Raw genomic sequence first — 20,578 nt, 5'->3', positions numbered from 1 at the left:
AGATAAGGAACAGCTAAGGTAGGAGTGAAAGGGAAGAGGACACAAAATGGAAGAGAGGGAAGATTAGGCAATGGAAGAGTTAAGCAACAGAAAACCTATATGATGTTATTGATACATTTAGGCAAAGTCCCAGTTTTATAGAGGGAGCACTGTTTTCCTCTCCAGCTGGCATGTAAGTGCCCTTGACTGTGCTTAGGGGACTGGACAGTTAGTCCTTGACCAGTTTAAAGGTGATCTTTACAGAGAAATAGCCTAGTACATGGGAGACAGCACCCACGTCTTTTTTTTTTTTTTTTTTTTAAGGTGAATTTTCAGCTTTCAGCTACCCTGGCTACTAAGTGCTTGCATCACCCCCAGGGCCCTTACAGACTTGAATACCTGAGAGCTGAAAAGGACCACAGAGGTCCTGCGCTCTGAAGGCTAGAGAAGATGCCACCCCAAAATACGGCAGTGGTGGTTCAGGACATGGTACCCCAAATATGCCGCTTTGGCGTATTGATGATTGTGAGGTGTGGGCCCTTGAAAAACAGCAAATGCGGGCTTCCCTGGTGGCGCAGTGGTTGAGAGTCCGCCTGCCGATGCAGGGGACACGGGTTCGTGCCCCGGTCCGGGAGGGTCCCACATGCCGCGGAGCGGCTGGGCCCGTGAGCCATGGCCGCTGAGCCTGCGCGTCCGGAGCCTGTGCTCCGCAACGGGAGGGGCCACAACAGTGAGAGGCCCGCGTACCGCAAAGGAAAAAAAAAAAAGAAAAAAAACCCCAGCAAATGCAGGAAGAGGCTTTCTCTGGACTCCCCTTTTCTTCTTAAAGACAGATCGTCCAAAAGGAGCTCAGTTGTCATAAATTCCCTCCCCGGGAGTTTCACCAGCCAGGGAGGATGTTGACTTTCATCACAGGAGGGGAGACTAGAGAATGGACACCACACTCAGCAGACCTTGTCACAAGCTACCATACCTCCATCTGGTCTTCTAAGGGCTCATTCATCTTTCCTAAAAGTCATTTACTCTCCCCTCTGCTTGTCCTGTTAAGATGGTATTTAATCCTGAATTCTAGGCCACCTCGGGGGCGTTCTTCATTTTTCCCTGAGTATCTCCCATGTGTATGTGAGATATACATGTTAATAAATGTCTGTTTGTTTTTCACGTATTCATCTTTTATTACAGGGGTCCCAGCTAAGAACTCAAAGGGTAGAGGGAAACTTGTTTTTCTTCCCTACAACTCCAATCTCTTTTTCTGCAACTGAGTGCCTGAGGCCCTCATGCTCTACTCTGACAATCTAGAACCTTTACTCAGATGTTCCATCAGGGCAAATGGTGGCCCACATAGACAGATGTGCAGGCTTCCCCAAGCTGTCTGTCAACATTTCCCTGTCCTGTTTCCCATTCTCTCAGAGCACCACTGTCTGCTAAGGGCCAAATGATGGCAGTAGAGAATGAAATAAATGAATGTGTGAAATTGCACCTGCTTCCAGAGGTGGTGGTAACCCATAAGCTGAGTAAAAATGTAGACATCTCTTAAGAAGTTTCCCCAGGTGAGGAGCTGGCTCTCTGGGAGACTGTGGGACGCTCTGTTTTGACGGAGAGGCTTTTTGCTGCTTCTCCAATCACATCGCATAATCGACTTCCTCCCCACAAGATCAGTCCCGATTCTTCCTCTCTGAGGCAGCCATGAGAAAATGTCTCAGGATCTATGTGATCAAAACACTGTCTAGGCTGTACCAAAATCAAATACAGAGGCACTTTAATTACTTTAACTTAGAAAGGTGGAGTAGTTAAACATTAGACCCTGGAATGTCATGGAGCCTCTGGGCAACGCTGTAGAACCAGGAAAGCAGCTTGTTGGTCAAGGGCCCACTAAGTGAAGCTTCTAACATTCTCATCTGAGGTAGAAGCCACAGGAAAACAGCCATCTCTTTATAATAGGTACATTCCCTCCCATTCCTGTGAGACTTTAGTGCTTTGCTCTGCAGTCTGTGTGCCCTGCGAATGTACAAAGCATACGTCACATGCCTGACCGGCTGGAGAAGGCAGCGCCCGGGACCGCTTTTATTCTCCTTGCAGAGTTCTCACTGCAGTTCTTATACAATGAGCCCCATGACTTGTTTATGATGCTTTTGAGGTGCTATCAGCACAATGGCTCTGGGCTCCAGAGCTTCAGACTGCCTGGGGTTGAGTCCTGGCCCTGCCACTTACCGTGGGACCCTGGGTGGGTTACTGATTCTCTGTGCCTCAGCTTTCACGTGTATGAAAGGAAGATAATCACAGTTTCTACTTTATGGGGGTATGAGGGTTAAATGGATAAATACGTGTCAAGCACTTAGCAGAGTGCCTGGCACAATCTAAGTGCTTCATATTATTATTATTATTAATATGTTGGTGAAAAGACCATTCCCTAACGAAACTAGCTCCCCACCCATTTATCTGTCTAGGCATCTGGAGAATCTGTTGTGTGTGGTGATTGGGATCAAGGAAGTGGCCCATTCTTAATATTCCCAGGCCAGAGACTATAAACAGTGGTTCTCACAGTTTGGTTTGCGTGTGTCTGGATGCCCTGGAGGGCGGGTTAGAGCACTGACTGCTGTGCCCCCCTCCCAGAGCTTCCGATCCAGTCCTTCTGGAGAGGGGCAGGGATTTGCATTTCTAACAAGTTCCCAGATGCTGCTGTTGCTGCTTCTCTGGGAATCCCACTTTAAGAGCCACTGCTCTAGGACAGCAGTTTCCAGTAGAAGTATGATGTCAGCAACATAAGCCCTTTAAAATTTTCTAGTAGTAACATTAAAAAAGTAAAAAGAAATGGGTGAAGTTAATTTTAATGTTATATTTTATTTAACTCAACGTGTCAAATATTATCATTTCAACACACAACTGACATAAAAGTCTATTGAGACAGTTTACATTCCTTTTCTGTAGCAAGCCTTTGAAATCCAGGATGCATTTTACGCTCCCAGGACATTCTGGTTCAGACCAGCCGCATTCAAATCTGACTTTGCAAGAAAATGACCCGAGGAAATTTCTTTTTTCTGGCCTCCACCTCCCCCCCATACCAACTGGCATTCTCTATTTTTATGTTTTTTATAAATCATGGGAAAACTTTGCATAAATGACCTTGAAAAAATTGTTAAAATCATTATTTTAAATTTTTTCTTATGTATTTCCTCTGGCTCTCCAAATTCCATTCAAGAAAAGTGATATGACACCTGAGAACAGGAAAGTCAGTCCAAGAGCAGTAATAGGTTTCAGAGAAACAAAAGTGAAACTTTATTACTGTCTACATAGTGAAACAGGAGGGAAAACGGAGATTGGTAAATCAGAAAGCAATTGGCATTTCAATATACTGCTTTAACTTTTTATAGTTTATATGACTGCGTGAGAAATATAAACATATACATATCTTTTTTAAACTCCAAGTTTGGTAGTTGATCAGATTGTGGTATATATTAAACTTCTCTGAATTGTATTAATTAGAAATACTGAAACAAATGTATGTGCCGGAATTTGCACTATTCAGGTGTATTTTTCATAAAGAATATTTGTCTTTTTTTTACAAACTAATAGATTTTCTGACTAGCATTAATGCATATTAAGATCTTTGCATAAGTAAGTTCAGTTTGATGGTAACTATAGTTGTGGATTATTAATTTTACACTGGAGACGTGTATAGATGATATATTGGTGATAGATTAATGGTGAAATGCTTTTCTTTGGGATTGACATCTTTCCTAACAAGTTTTTGACTATGGAACATATATCTAAACTGAGGTGAGAGATCAATCTGAGATTTCATAAATAAAATTTCAGTCAACAGTTTCCTTGATCTTTATTTTTCTCTAGGATATGTGTAAAACTTAGATGATGTATATGTATGTTTGTAATGTTATTACTGAAAGCTGAGGTGTAATTATAGGGAAAAAATTTCAAACAATACCTAAGCTGTTAAAATGTTGCACCAATATCAGGACTTGTATTTCTGGCTATCTTCATTTTCTATTGATTATTTATATGCATGGGACATGTATGTGTGGATTTGAATAGTTAGGCCCCAATTATTTATATGCATGGGACATGTATGTGTGGATTTGAATAGTTAGGCCCCAGTAATTGGTCTGTTCTAAGAACAATTGTAGTGATAATAGGAATTAGAAACCAGGTTCTTCCCCAAGAAGTCAGAGATCGTTGTACCTTTCTTATGGACTTAAAAGCTCTCGAGATCAAGCTGTGTTAGAGATAGACCATCAAGCATGGTGACCAAGCGTGATGAGAAGGAAATAGGAGGTCCGTTGGCCCCAAACATGTCAACTTACTCACAGCCTCAAAGGCTTCTCGGGTTAACCCAGGGGGTCTGCAGCTTTGAGGGATGGAGTTTCAAGTTGCTGAACTCTGGGCCTGTCATTTAGGAGGAGGTGACAATATATTGTTTCTTAGAGGAAAAGTTCCTTAACTATTTAAGTTAAACAGTTAAGATTCAGATTAAGTGGATCTGGCTTTCCCGATATAGTTCAGAGCAGAGAACAGAATCCCAGAAGAATAGGGGCACAGCACAGTTTCATTTTCCTAGGGGCGAGGGAGTCAGAGGAAAGGTCATGGGCATGTGATGCCATGCCAGGGAGAGGTGTGCTTCCGAATATTCTGGAAGGGCTAGTGCCAATCTGAGGTGTGGACACTCAGGAAGGGCCTTTGACACTGAAGGTCAATCTTGTCCCCGTTGATTGTCCTTATCAATAGAACCCAATTTAACTATCTAGCCACTTAAATTCTCAATTCTTAAAGCAAATCAGATTTATTTTCTATTTATATTGAAATCTTTCATTTAGTTTCTATAACTGGAGCTGGAGCTGATTTCCCAATCTCTCTGTTATATACCAGCCAGCGGAAAGCCTTGATGTGCAAAGGCCATAGGAATCCAGCTGGAAGGAATTGCCTGTAGAGATAGCACACGGGGGGGGGGGGGGGGAATAAAGAGTAAAATGGACAAAGAAGAGCTCCCTACCAATTATTTTTATCTTATCTTCCCATCTGAGGAACCTGTAATAGCCCCATTCTACTCTCACAGCCAGCCTTTTCCTTCCACAAAAAAAAATAATATTGTAATCAATCTTGCTGGCATCACAACCAAAGAAGAGTCTTCCTTGACTTAGACGCCGAAGCAATGAGAAAGGGAATTGCCGAGGAAATATATGTATTCCTATGAATCTAGCTCAGTACTTCCACTTACTCAGATCTCAGGAATTTTCTGTCCCCTGTGGAATTCCTCCCTGATTTCTCTATAGATTATAACACTCCAGCTTTAGAAAATGCTGCACACCCAAATCCTAGACATCAAAGCAAAACAAAAACAAAACCCCTTTTCTATCAGATTTCACACATCTATAATGGCAGCAGTTGATGTGTCCAGAAGATGCAGCTAATCCAGTCTAAGGAGAGGAATTGTGGCTCAGATCCATCCTAACAAATTGCCGCAAGTGCTGCTGTCTTCTTTGAGCCTTCCTCACTCCATAGCCACAGCCTGTGTCTCTTTCTCTGTCTTCCCCATCCTCATTCTCTCACATACATACATACACTATCACATGTAGAAAAATCTATGTATATGCAGTGTATGTTTACATAATGCCAGAACTTCCATTTGAATAAGGAAATCAACCATTCAAATGTCTTCAGATATCACGCTTATAGACTACCTTGCAGGCATTGTGATGACTGATCAAAGGTTTCACATCTATGGCTTGTAGACAAAAACACCTGATTATTTGTCCTCATACTTCACATACCATCTGTATTCACTGTTATGGATAATCAGAAAATAATCCTAATGTCTTTTACTAGTAACTCTCAGGGGCAAGAATAATGAGAATGAAATTCAGACATTATTTGCCAGCTAGCATTATTTACTTTCTCCCTTATGCCAAGGCAGAGGATATAGCATTTACCATTGGGAAGAGTTATTTAAATGGAAGGTGTATCCAGTGGGATGGGCACTCTTTGCACAGTATATGGGAAGGAGCTGTCTTACTGGAGATTGAGTATGCAGGGTCTCCCCTGCCACCGTGCCCAAATGCATGTATCAGTGGCAATGTCATTTGGAAACTTGTAAAAATAAAATTTTACTGTTTCTAATATTTAACAATATAGTAGATAGTAGTATATGGATTCCTATTTGAGTGGTAATAGAGTTAAGATTACATATTGCCAAGCTTTCATCCTAAATCAACAAAGGTAATGGATCTGAATTTATGCTTTATTTAAGACCTAGGCTTAAAAGAAAATGGTGGGGAGAAATCAGAGAATTTTTGCAAGTTATCCCTGAAATGTTACCAATTCTAGATACACTCTTTGTAGCCAAAGTCAAAAAGGATATAAGAAAGAGTTTCAGTGGTTCTTGATTGACAAAAAGCATTAAACATGCAAATAGGTAATATACTGATATCTTGGCCTGTCTAGCTGCTAACTTCTGAACCAATCTCTTTGCCCATTGTAAGTCAGTTATGCCCTATTTCAAAAAGAGATTGAAACTACTAAAGACTTAAGATGTAGCTTCTATAATAATGGTAAAAGATTTAGACCGGATGAGAAGAAGAAAAACAGCTTGATATTAAGAATACAGATCTTCTCATAGTGGGCAACTTTTCAAAGAAGATTGGACGCCAAAGGCCGAAAACCTAAAGAATGTAGGAAAACAGAAGGGTTATGGGCAGTTTTAAGAGTACATTTGAGACTACAGATCATGAATTTATGGTCATTAAAAATATGATACAGGTATATATGTGTTGATCTGGAAGAATGTGCATATATTGATAAGTGAAAATGCAAGTTTAAAAACTATTATGTGTTTCTTATGTTTTAATCTGGAACCTTTCTCTTGTTTCTTCCTGGAGTGTTTTGGTGTAGTTACATACATGCAGGAAAGACTCAATCAATGTTTGCTATATTGACTAGAGACTAATAAAAACATTGGAACAGTAAAGGTTGTGATGACAATGCTTAGTTAAAATAGGTACACTTTCTTCCTCTCACCGTTTTTGACCACCGTTCTTTTACATAATAAGAAACAAAGTTTAGGTCCATACCCATCTGTGTTTGTCATTTTCCATGTTGGTACAGTATGAATAAAATATTTTACATTGTCATCTGGAGTTATCATAACATGCTTTTAGAGCATATCTAAGACAAGTGCTTAGCTTGAAAGTATTTTTATATTCTAAATTGGTATTTATGATTATGGCTGAATGAAATTGTTTACTATATTGGAAGAGAGCATAAAAATAACACATTGAGAAATCAATTTTAAAACTTTAAAGTTAATCATTTTTTTTTCCCCCTTCTTGGTAGGGCTTATTCCACTAGAAGCAAGATGGCTGAACTCAATACTCATGTGAATGTCAAGGAAAAGGTAAGATATAGTTAAATATTGGCTTGCAGATACTCCAAACTGGATAATGTAGTCTCTAGCTAGTAAAAACTCAATTATAATGGAAGAAGGGAAAAATGGTTTGGGAGAATACATAGTAAGCTTGACACATGAGAAAGCCATTCCACAGAATCATAAGTAGCATTTACTAAATGGGTGTTATGCATATTATATTCATTTTCTCATTTAGTCTTGACTATAACGCCATGTAGTTATTTTCATTTTACAGAGGGTGGAATTGAGACACAGAGAAGGTAAGTACTTTGCCTGAGGTCACACAGCTAGGAAGCAACAGAGCTGGGATTTGAACCCAGCCGTGCTATTCTGCAGCTCATACTCTTAACCACCATGCTGGGTTCCATCTAAGAGCGGGGGCATTATGCTACATCTCCAAAAACAGCCTCGTAGAGCTATCCAAAGCATTCCCTAGTGGTCGTGCTGGGTAGCCTTTACAGTTTCTTTCAACACTGAGGGTTCATGACTCTGAAAATCACCCCTCCTCATTATTCGTTGGAGGCTGAGTGTACTTCAGAGCCCTTCCAAGTCTTGTCCTCCTCTGAATTTTCTCCGCTTAGGGTCACAACCCCTCCCTTGCCATATATGCTCCCTTGCACTGTTAGCTTTTTTTTTTTTTTTTTTTTTTTTTTGTGGTACGCGGGCTTCTCACTGTTGTGGCCTCTCCCGTTGCGGAGCACAGGCTCCGGACGTGCAGGCCCAGCGGCCATGGCTCACGGGCCCAGCCGCTCCGTGGCATGTGGGATCTTCCCGGACCAGGGCACGAACCCGCGTCCCCTGCATCAGCAGGCGGACTTTCAACCACTGCACCACCAGGGAAGCCCGCACTGTTAGATCTTAAATGATCATACACTGTAGATCCCATGAGACCAGGGAGTTAAATTTGTCCAAACCATTCGTCTGGCACCAGGGGAGCTGAGGCCCTAGAAGGGGTTTGTCCATGGTCACACAGCAAAGTGAGAGAGCCTCACCTGGAACTCACTCCAGCCTTCCACAGGTCCACCTCCCACCTCCATTAGGCTAACTACTTGGGGGCTGGAGTTGGTCTTTCATCTCTTTGTATCCCACAGTGCCTAAAACCCTGAATGAAGGATGAGAGAAGTAACATTACTGGAATCCTCAGTAATTTTTCTTTCCTTTAGCCAGGATGTATCAGACTCCTGTTTTGTCCCAAACACTATTCTGGATACTGATGATGTGGCACTGAACGTGTGGATGAGGTTCCTGCTCCCATGGAGCTTGTTTTCTAAGGCAGGGAAACAGAAAGTAAACACAAGAACATATAAATGAACACGACTACTTCATATAGTGACGTCTACGATGAGGAAAATACAGCAGGGCGGCACGGGCAGGTGGCTACTTTAAATGGGGTTGGTCAGGGCAGCCCTCTCAGAGGAGGTGATATTTGAGCTGAGATAGAGAAAACAGGAAAGAAACACCATGCAGTGATCCAAGGGCAGAGCATTCCAGGTAGATAAGCAAAAGCAGGTGCCTGAGGAAGACTAAAGTTCATCGTGTTTGAAGAGCAAGTGGTTGAGTGGCCGGTGTGGCCAGAGTGTGGTAGGCAGAGGGGTGGTGATGGGAGATGAGGGCATAGAGTACGCCAGGAACCGGAACTGGTAGAATACTGACCCTTCACCTGTTTCCTCATCCTCCACAGCATCCAGGGGTGGAAGCCAGGGTTTCACAAAGTTGGATGAAAATAAAATATGAATTTTCATCTTTACTCATATGTAAATGATATTTAGCATTTCCCTCAATCATGAATCTAGGCAAGGGAGAAAAACAACCCACAGGAGTAGCAGGAGTACCTGTGACTTTCACCACTAGAAATCACAGGTGTCTTCATATCACATTACATTGGTTGCAGATATCCTGAAAAGCTGTTTGTTCATCACTACTTCAAAATTACTGTAATTACAGAACCTGCCGCTGTGTTGTGTTATTTGATGTTGACAGAGAAGCACGTACATCACTGTAGCATAAAATTTTTTATTAATACTTTAATGTTATTTCAATATGAGTGGTTTCCTCTGTAATCGTGCATGTTTTATTTAACCATTATTCTGAGAGGGACCCCCGAGGCTTCACCAGACTGCCCAAGGGGGTCTGTGCCCCAAAAGGTTTAGAAGCTGAGACAGAAACATGTAAGGTTTTATTCAAAGGGCGAAAGTAGCCGTTGAAAGGAATTAAGCAGGAACATGACTTAGTGTGGTATATTTTTAAAACCTCCCCCAGCTTTGCCAGCTGCTGTACTACTTATTTTATAGATCTTCATATTAAATAATTTTCTGTTGGATGAGGACACAGAGGCTTGAGATAAAGTGATTTGGTCAAAGTCAGAGTCTCAGGGAATATGAAACAGCAAGGATTCAAACTCAGCTCTGTCTGGTTCTAAAGCTCATGCTCTTCCCACTGTATTACTGCTTCCCAGAGTTTTCCACCAAAATAACCCCAGGGCACAGAAGAACAAACTTGCTACTTTGGGACATGGTCAAAACCAACTTCCACATATAATTTCTTTGGAGTCTTCTGTGTGATCTTAAAAATGGATGCAATCTTTTTATCCATTGTATTCCGTAATATATTCCATATATTATATTAATACAGAACTGTTTTCACTTATCGACCATTGAGCAAACAGTGGCAGAAGTCTGGGCCCTTTTTACATTGTGGCTTCATATTCTCTGTGACTCACAGTCATACACTCGGGTGAGACTATGTGTTCCCAGTTTGAGAAGCTGGGTCCGGCACCACAGTGCTGACCAAATATTGGCCCCTTTCCAACTATCTGTTGATGGATGGGTTGAACAGCTCCTAAAGTTGGGTTATGGGAAGGAAAAGCACTTTAAAGAATCAGTCATAGTAATTGATTCCCTGCAAAACATGGCCAGTGGACAGACCAGTATGGCAGGCTCAGCAGATAGAGTGTCTTATTCAAAACAGAGGTGGCCTCAAGCCAAAATGGGGAAGGAGGCCGATCTGTGATCTCACAGACCACAGAGGTTCAGTGTGAATGCTCCATGCATGGGCTCAGGCGCCACATTCATCCACTTGTCATGACCAGTGTCACATACACATACGAAGAGTAACAGGAGATGGTGTTTTTGCCATTGCACTTCAGCAACTTATCAAAATGTTGGCATCGTTTTGAAAGAGGGTGATGTTTAAGTTGTAAATATTATCCATCTGCATGACAATGGAAGTAAAACTCCTCTAACTCAGTTAGTAAATTCCATCTTCCCATATCAAAAGGTTAATAGATTTCTCAGCTCAATAAAATAAATCATAATAAACAACGGAAAATTCTGATCATTTGTAATTTTACATTGATTTATTTTCATACTTTTATTTCCTTTAGTGATTAGCTTTTATGGCCTTTTTATGATTAGTTTGTTTCCCAATCTGTCACACAGCAATGACATTTTAGTTCTGAAAATTAAGAATAATAACTGTTATGTCTTAAGTTATAAATTATAAGCTTTTAGAGATGTGAGAACAGATCCATGTGGTGTTTTTATACACTAGCTAGCCAAGCACTGTGGGAAATTAAATACTTAGTAAAAAGTCTTGCAGTGAAATGAGTTCATCAGTTATCTCTATTGGATGAATTGGAAAGGGAGAGGTGCTTTGGTGAGAGAATCATTTCTGTCCTCATGCGGCTTAACTTAAGGTCTCTCATATCCAAGAATGAAATTTACAGTTGACACTCTTTGTGACTCTTTTAAAGTATCTCTATATTATTGGACGATAACTGAAAGGATTTAAATTGGAAATATCCTTGAAGTCAAAGTTTGATCTCCTTAGGAGTGTGACATCCATCCTCTGTGTGAGCTGACCCTGTTTACATTTCCACCTTTTTCAGTAGCCATTTCTCTTCTCTCCCTTCAACACAGCCATCCTGACCATGAATGTTGCTGCCTCCAGGCCTTTGCAAAGGCAGTTTCCTCTCTCTGGGACATCCTCCACAGGGACCCGAGCCTCACCCACCTCCCTTTTAGGAAGCCTTTCAGATGGCTCCTTTCTCTGCCCTCCTGCCCCTCCTGAATTATTGGCCCTTCCTCTGTTCTCCTTTGTGCTTCAGTGAGGCTCTCTGCCTTCTGCCTCCATACCATGATGGTTAGTGGTCTGTCTCCCCAAGGGAGATTGTGTGCTCCCTGGGGGCAGGCACTGGGCCTTTCGTACTCTTGTGTTTGACACATAGTTGACCCCAGTTCGATTTAGATAAATGAATGGATAACAAATGAATGAACACGCCTGCTTGAATTGTTACGTTCTTTAGGAACAGATTTCCCATTCACGATATTTTGCAAAACCTCAAGCCTTCCTCTTTTTTTTTTTTTTTTTCTTTTCGGTACGCGAGCCTCTCACTGTTGTGGCCTCTCCCGTTGCGGAGCACAGGCTCCAGACGGGTAGGCTCAGAGGCCATGGCTCACAGGCCTAGCCGCTCCGCGGCATGTGGGATCTTCCTGGACTGGGGCACGAACCCGTGTCCCCTGCATCGGCAGGCGGACTCTCAACCACTGTGCCACCAGGGAAGCCCCCTCAAGCCTTCTTGAAAACTGAAATGTAGGTTAATGGAAGTTTCATCTTATTTTGGTACTCTCTTTGCTATTAAATAAAGCAAGTTTTAAATTGCTTCTAAAAACAACCTTAGGTTACTTAGGTTGACTACCTGTGGTTCTGCAGAAAAGCAGCGTCTTTATCAGATGGTTATCAAATACTGGTGCTCTCAGGTAGGTTTTGCCAATAGCAGATGAGGTCCTTTGGTGAGTAACCAGTCACATCCCACTGTACCCCCTCCAAAAAAAAAATGAAAAAAATCTCCATATCTCATTTTATTAAGGAAAGATACCAGAACAAAACCTTCAGGCTAATCAGGGATCCCATATTTAGGGCCAATTCAATTTCTACAGCTCTTTTCTAAGTGACGTATTTTTTAAAAAGAAATTTAACACTAGAACCTCATAGATGAGTTAAGGATAGGGCTCAGTAGTGACTATTACATTATTCTCATGTGAAGCACTAGGGTACCAACCTAAATTGATTTATAAAGTTTTAGATGTAATTCTCAACTGAGTAAGAAAGGATTATTGGAACTGTCATGCACGAAATAACATTTTCAGCCAGATATTTTCATGCATTATTATAAATCAGTTTATATAGAATACAATTCAGCAGTACAATTTGGTGATGGAAATCCAAGGGTATCCTTGTTTGTAAAACGGGATTACAAATGGAGTTACAAAATAATATTTGCTGAATGTCTAGTTATGGTCTGATAACTAATTCCAACAAAAAGTGCTCCTTAAGCCACTGTAGGGAATCAAGTATGCTTGGGAAGTGATCTCCAGCAAGGTAAAGTCATGGAAGGAGCTTGGAGTTTGGAAACAGTAGCAGAGATAAGTAGCTGCCTGATTACTAGTTGAGCAGCCTAGAGAAGTCACTTAACTTTTCTGGGCCTCAGTTTTCTAATCTGTAGATTGGACATGAAAACAAAACCTACCTGCAAAATCATCAAATACAGTAATAAAAGTAGAGCTGCTTTGTGAGCTCTTAATCCTATAAACTATAAAGGATCTGGGGGAGCTCATCTGTGTATTTTACAATTAAAAAATGGAAAAGGAGCCCTAGTTAATGTTTTTGTTAGTGACTCAAAATATAAATTCACGTAGAACTGAGATTAGAAAGAAAACACAATAAAAAGCCCACATGAGAAAAAGAACATAAAACTGGACTTGACTTTTTCAAACTTTTATAGCTATTGCTGAGCCTCACAAAAAATAAGTGGGATTAGAAAATATGATGATATGGAAATGGGGAATCACTTAGTCTATAATATCCTCGCTGCAATGTGCCACTTATTATGAATAGCTTTTTGAGCTGTTAAAGTCATGGAAGTAAATTGGGTTGTAAACAATAATCATATAGACTTATGAAAATGGAGGAGGAGGACTAGACAAGGGAAGAGGAGCTTTTTGTCCATAGTGGGAACAGGGAGGGACCATCTCAACATCTGTGCAGGTGACTGACGTAGACTCTGTGTCCTGGAGTCTGTCCTCAGCAGGTGGACAGATGTCCCATTTTATTTTATTTTTTCCTGTAACTGTCTTGATTTATGTTTTATAAAGTACTGAAATATGGCTCAAGTCTTTATGTGGGGGAGTATTGTCAGAAAAACCCAAGAGTTTGATTAAAGAGATTTTTAACAGGATCAGAGAAAGTACAAAAGAAACCCATCATCAAGCATCTTTAAAATATTAACTCCCTTTAATAGTGAACTCATTTTATGGGAAGTAGTACAAGTTTTAATGATATGCAGTTGTTTTTAAAGACCAAACCATGCAAGCTTTGGAGCGAGTCTTAATTTCATCATTTTGTACGAGGGTTTACTTCACTTTAGCCCAGTCCTTGGATTCCAACAGCAAAAACACAAGCCACACACAGAGCTTTTAGGTTTCACCATGAATAGGTTCTTGTCATCATTTTCTCATAGGAAAGGGTCATTAAATTTCCCTTTCAAAGAACGGAGAAACACTGACAATAGTTATTGCCTAATGCTTGTGTACAGGACTGCTGTTATTGTTGCTTGGCAACTAGAAGAGATCTGACAAGGAGTCTGAAGGAACTGAATGAATAAATGGAAATGTCAGCATCAGTTTCTGCAGATAAGAAGAAATTTACTATTGTAGGATTAGCATCACATTGTTTTTTTTTCCTAAGCTACACAATCGGAATTCACAGTGTTTCTGTTCTGCTTCTCCTGCCCTCCCGCCCCCACCTGCTTCCAGCCTTTCATCACAGCCCCTTTTGCACTCTGGCTGAGAGTTACATACAAGGTAGAGGGTTAATGCTAAACAATACAAGAGCATGTCAAAATTAAAACCTTTGATGACAGGAAAAAAGTTACCTCTGTTGGCAATCCCTTGGAATTTATGTGTACTTTACCAATATTCTAGTTATTTTTCACAATGATCCTTCCTATTAAATTATCCAATTTTTACAAATTAAAAAAAATGATAAAGCTGCAGTGGTTTCTTCTCTTCTGACCTTGAGCATTAAAAATCTATCCAGATGGATTAGATAGGTAGTTAGATGGATTGATTGAGTCACCACTTAACAGTATACTGCTTGCATTATTATTATTATTATAACAACTTTTTCTCTGTGATTTATCCACAACTTGATTACAAACTCCTTATAAGCACAAATGGATTTTCAATTTATTTGTGTACTCAGTAGCTCCTGTAATGGTAATATCATAGAATTTATGCCCCCAAAATACCTGTGAAACAATATTTAGTCAAATAACTGAGCCAAGATTCTATAATGGTGATTCTCAGCCAGTAGGAAGAAAGGAGAAGAAAGGAGCGTGCCTCCCTGTGCTGGGACGAGCATTAGAATGTAAGTAGGGGAAAGACGGGAGTAATTAGAAAAAGCATATTTGTGTTCTTTTGAGTTTCCAAGAGCGGAGGCCAAGGTGGGATTAGATGATTAAGAGGTGCCTTGGGGGTGGGAAGCAGTGGAGGCAGGTGCTTGTAAAAAGAGAAAGGGGAAGAAGGATGTGCGGGCAGGGAGAGTCTACAGACTGCCAAGCATGCAGGTCTGCCATAGCTGAAAGAAGGAGAAGGAAAAAAAATTGGGTAAGAAGAAAGAGTCTCCCTGGGCAGTGCAGTTCTAAGAAGGTTTGTGCAGGTCGATGGCGAGTCTTCATTCCCCAGCTGGGGAACTCCCACATCCCTCAGAAATGAGCTTTCACTACTAGCACCCCCTACCTGAGCCATTGACTTGGTGCATCCTGGGTGGACTGAGGCTTTAGTGGACCCAGAGGGACGGTAGCTAGGCTGTCAGTCAACTCTGTTTCCCACAGAGGGAGATTTCTGTGCCACCACAATATTTGAGAGTATAACAAAATTTTATGTTTAAAAAGGAAATTGAAATGTCTATTTTGGAATTCAATCACATAAGAGAAAAGCATGAGATTTTAAAATTTTTTAATAAAAATTTCAAGAACCTCTGTTAATTAGTAAATTCAAATACAAACTCTAGAATTTCCCTTCCCTTAGCAAGATGAGCCATACTGCCACTAGTATATGGAGTCGTCTCAACTTCTAGGGCAAAGGATAATTTAGGAGTCTTATTTTCTATCAGAAGTATACTCTCTAACCACATTTAAGGAAACAAAGGGACACATTAATATTACTGAAAAACTGTGTGTCCTTTGGTACATTGTGGAACCTCACAAGGCTTCAGTTTCCTTATCTGCCAAATGAGGGGTCTCCTTTATGTAGAGGATCTCCAGAATCCTTTCCAGCTCTAATATTGGATGAATCCATGGTCTTTTCCACCTCATAGGCCCCATAAAAGACTGAAAAGGGGAACTGTACCACGGATCAGAGAACCTGGGGGCAGCCTTAGTCCTTATACAAGTCGCTGCCTCAATTTGAATGTGGTACACAACCTGTCCATACTCAGTTCCTTGTTTAAAAAAAAAAAAAAAAAAAGGGCTTCCCTGGTGGTGCAGTGGTTGAGAGTCTGCCTGCCAATGCAGAGGACACGGGTTCGTGCCCCGGTCCGGGAATATCCCACATGCCGTGGAGTGGCCGGGCCCGTGAACCATGGCTGCTGAGCCTGCGCATCCGGAGCCTGTGCTCCGCAGCGGGAGAGGCCACAACAGTGTAAGAGGCCTGCATACCAGAAAAAAAAATTTTTTTTTGATTAAACTATTTATAAGGTACATTTATGGCTCACTGGTATGTCATTTCTGATGCCTCCCTGTCTACAGACACTTCAGAACTCTGCTGCTCAGTTCTTGAAGATAACTATCAACAAAAATGTACTGAAATGATGATTGAGGCGCAATGATATACTTTAAAGTTAACGTTTTTCTTTTTTAAATTGTGCTAAGAGTGTCTAACAGGAGATTATTCTCTTTAAGTGTTCACTGTGGTGTTGTTAGCTCTAGCACAGCGTTGCCCTGCAGATGTCTAGAACTTAATTAAACTGCATAACTGAAACTTTATACCATTGAACAACAACTTCCCATTTCCTTTTTTTTTTTTTTTTTTTTGCAGTACACGGGCCTCTCACTGTTGTGGCCTCTCCCGTTGCGGAGCACAGGCCCGGACACGCAGTCTCAGCAACTCTGGCCTGCGTGTCCAGAGCTTGTGCTCCGCAACGGGAGAGGCCACAACAGTGAGAGGCCCACGTACCGCAAAACAAAAACAAAAAAATAAAATTCCCTTTTTCTTTTTGTCTTCACTAATAAATCCAAATATGGATTTCATCAGAGAAAGTAGCTCAACAGAACATTTACCTGAGTCCTAATACTGTGTGGGTATAAAAGGCTGGCTGAAAATAGACTTCCAATGGACTCAGAGGCTCACCCTATCCTAAATTATGTGCAGGTCTAACTGGTAGTTCTGGGAAGATATGAAGAAGAATAAAGCACAGTTATGGAGAACATGCAGGTACACACTGAATACAAGCTAGTAGCTAAGGGAATGAAATGTGTATTAAGTCCATTGCTTGTCTCAATATAGATTAGAAGGGCAGCTGCTACTAACAGCATTAAACATTAAACCTACATGTGCCAGATTAAAGACGAGAATTCTGATATGAAAAATGTGTCATGGACTAAATTAAAACCTTTAAGACACTCTATCTGATTTTTTTTTTTTTTTTCTTTTTGCGATATGCGGGCCTCTCACTGTTGTGGCCTCTCCCGTTGCGGAGCACAGGCTCCGGACGCGCAGGCCCAGCGGCCATGGCTCACGGGCCCAGCCGCTCCGCGGCATATGGGATCCTCCCAGACCGGGGCACGAACCCGTATCCCCTGCATCGGCAGGCGGACTCTCAACCACTGCGCCACCAGGGAGGCCCTATCTGATTTTAATTTTACTATTTCTTTACATAGGAGAAGCATTCACTTAAGTATCAGATACTCAACAAGTCAATTTATCAGGCTTATTTCTAGGAATTAGAGAAGTTATATAACTTCTTTAAGCTATCAATTTTCATTTAGTATTGTAACTGTTACATTAATTTGCTTTTTTTTTCTGCCCTCAAATGCTCAGTGACTTGAGAAAGTATAGACTCTGAATGGATGGAAAGAAGTCAGGGTTGTTGTTGCTTTAACCCTTTGAACCAGATTGTATTCTTCAATGGCTATAAAATATCTCCCCCATTAAGAGGTGGGGTCTGAGCCCCTCCCCTTAACATTGGGTAGGCTTTTGGAACTGGTTGACCAGGATAGTGGAAGGAAGTGTCTCTCTGTGGCTTTCATCGTGGGTGATTGAGCTTCTTCCTCACTAGTTGGGACACTTATGTTGGAACTCTGGGCAGCCACGTAAACAATCTGACTGTTCTCAGGCCACCATGCTTTGAGGAAGCCCAGACTTAGCCCATAAGGACCACGTGGAGAAGACCTGAGAATAGCACAGGAAGAGAGAGATGGCCAGCCAGACCTCAGCTGCACCTCCCCCACTATACCAGCTGCTCTCTCTGTCTGCATGAAAGACCCCAAGGTAGACCCACTCAGCCAAACTCCTCTTGAACTCCTGACCCACAGAAACGTTGAAAAATTACAATTGATTGTTGTTTTAAGCCACAGAGTTTTGGGTTGACTTGTTATGCAGCAGTAAATAACTGGAATACCCTCTCAAAAATTAAAACTGTTCAAACTAGAACTGATATTTTTTAAATGATGATGTTGCCTAAATAATACAGAGGCGTGGGTGTTTACATGCAGGTAAATTAGTTAATAGGTGAGCAGTTATACCTAAAAAGAGGTCTGTCCTAGTAGCCACCTTCTTTTCTCTTCTTTCCACACTATCCCTTAGCTTCCAAGCCTTCCCTTATATCTCTTACTCGCGGTTTTCAATTCAGAGTGGACATTAGAACCACTAGGAAAACTTTAAAAAATAGTGAATGTCCAGGCCCATATTTAATTGTTTGAGGTGGGACCCGGATGTAGGTACATTTTAAAACTCACCAGGTGATTTCCAGTTTGCAGCCAGGGCTGAGAACCACTGTTAGATGCTAACAGTGCCCAAATCTGTATCCCTGGCTCAGTTCTTCCTTGGAGCTGCAGATTCATAGATTTGACTGTTCTCTAGATGTCTGGACATGGATGCCTCCCAACCCCCTCAAGCAGAAGGTTCCATTTTCACCACTACTTCTTTTCTCAGGAAATGACAGCACTATCGACAGAAATGCTCAAGCCACACACCCGGGAGTCATCCCGATTCCTTCATCTTCCGTCTTCCTCATTCCTCGCAACACAAATCAGTCACTTCCCCCCAAGTAATGTGTGAGTCATTCTCTCCGCTGCTCCATCTTGGTCTACTTTCTCTCCCCTCGATACTGTATTAGAATCCTAACTGGCATCCATTTGCTCTCCTCCAGCTCATCCACATAGAAACCACAGTGACCTTCTTAAATATGCAAATATCACACTCCTCTGAGTAGATGCCTCCAATGGCTACCTTTAGGATAAGGCGCAGAATCATAAGATGGCTTGCAGAGCCTTGCACGCTTTGCCTCATGCTTTTTTTTTTTTTTTTTTTTTTTTTGCGGTACGCAGGCCTCTCACTGTTGTGGCCTCTCCTGTTGCGGAGCACAGGCTCCGGACACGCAGACTCAGCGGCCATGGCTCACGGGCTCAGCCGCTCCACGGCATGTGGGATCTTCCCGGACCGGGGCACGAACCCGTGTCCCCTGCATCGGCAGGCGGACTCTCAATCACTGCGCCACCAGGGAAGCCCTGCCTCATGCCTTTTTGATCAAGCTTCATCTGAAATCCCATTTCTTCTAACATTTAATGCTCCAACAATCCTGGGTCTTCATTCCTTTGAACGTGCTTCCAGTCACTCAGTCCTGTCCGTGAGTAGATGCTGTATACTCTTCCTGGAATACTCCATCTCTTCTCCCCTTTCCCTCTCCTGGCTTGGACTTATTACCCTTCATTCTCAGCGTAAACAAACTTCAGTCCTCAGATGGAGCTTCCCTGATTCTCTGGGTTAGGATAGGTCTCCCTGTTACAGGTGCCCAACTCATCTTTACCTCCCCTTCTGTAACACTCATCAAACATCTGCCTCCTTAGATTATAAGCTCCAAAGCAGGTCAGGGAGTGTTTCTGTCACTGCTACACTCCAGCGTCTGGCATAGTCTGTTCATTGTGACTGAATGAGTGAATAAACAAGTGAATGTGGATTAAGAGAGCAGTATCAGCTCTGAGGGAAGTTCTTGTCGTGATACTCTGGCCTCCGTACTTGGCTCTGGCCCATCTAAATTCAGATCAACAATTTGGATAAGATACAGATGATGGCAACTAATGTTTTAAATGATACAAAATTGGAAGGAATGGCTAATGCATTCCCTGTTGTGTTTTTTGTTGTTGTTGTTTTTGCGGTACACAAGCCTCTCACTGTTGTGGCCTCTCCCATTGCGGAGCACAGGCTCCGGATGCGCAGGCTCAGCGGCCATGGCTCACGGGGCCAGCCGCTCCGTGGCACGTGGGACCCTCCCGGACCGGGGCACAAACACGTATCCCCTGCGTCGGCAGGTGGACTCTCAACCACTGCGCCACCAGGGAAGCCTGCATTCCCTGTTTTTGATGGCAGAAAGCAAGGTTCTAAAAGCTAACAGCTGACTGGAGTGATGGGTCAGAACTTACAGACTGAAATTTAATAAAGGTGAATGCAATATCCTACCATTGCGTTCTAGTCACTATACAAGTATAGGATGGGGGACGCTTGTCACAGAAACAATCCAGGGTGTGTTACTAACATAGTAAGCTCTGTTTGAACCGGTAATTGATGAGGACCCTGAAAGTGCTAATGCCACCTTAGATTCCTTTAATGGGTAAGTAGGGCCCCACCAAGACAGGTGCAGGTCCCACAATCCTCTGCTCTGATCCAGCCACCTCTGGAACAAGGTCCGTCATTTATAGGACCACATTTCACCAGGATGCACTCAGAGGAGCTCGACCAGGGTGGTGAAAGCTTGGGAAGCACAGCTTATGAAAAACAGAAGAGCATAACTGTGCTCCGTAGGAGATGGAATTCTGAGGAACACATTCGTTCCTTGGAAAAAAAAAAATGAAGGGCTGGTCTTTAGGGAAAAGATTACACCAGAAGGCAGAACCAGGACCAAGGACTGGCA

General features: G+C 42.0%; 1 protein-coding gene across 6 annotated transcripts in view; it reads left to right on the top strand.

Annotated features, from left to right (window-relative positions):
* Nucleotides 1-20,578, top strand: part of SPATS2L (spermatogenesis associated serine rich 2 like) — a 176,684-nt gene that overhangs the window by 76,585 nt on the left and 79,521 nt on the right. For all 6 annotated transcript variants that reach the window (XM_082630130.1, XM_082630134.1, XM_082630131.1 and 3 more), the window contains one exon: nt 7,321-7,381. In XM_082630130.1, coding sequence (XP_082486256.1) covers nt 7,343-7,381 — 39 coding nt within the window. In that variant the 5' untranslated portion in view covers nt 7,321-7,342. The remainder of the gene's footprint in view (nt 1-7,320; nt 7,382-20,578) is intronic.

This window comes from Mesoplodon mirus, assembly GCF_964341445.2.
Source record: "Mesoplodon mirus genome assembly, chromosome: 8".
Lineage (NCBI taxonomy): Eukaryota > Metazoa > Chordata > Mammalia > Artiodactyla > Ziphiidae > Mesoplodon > Mesoplodon mirus.
The sequence above is the reverse complement of the archived record's forward strand: the minus strand, read 5'-3'. Positions and strand labels throughout refer to the sequence as shown.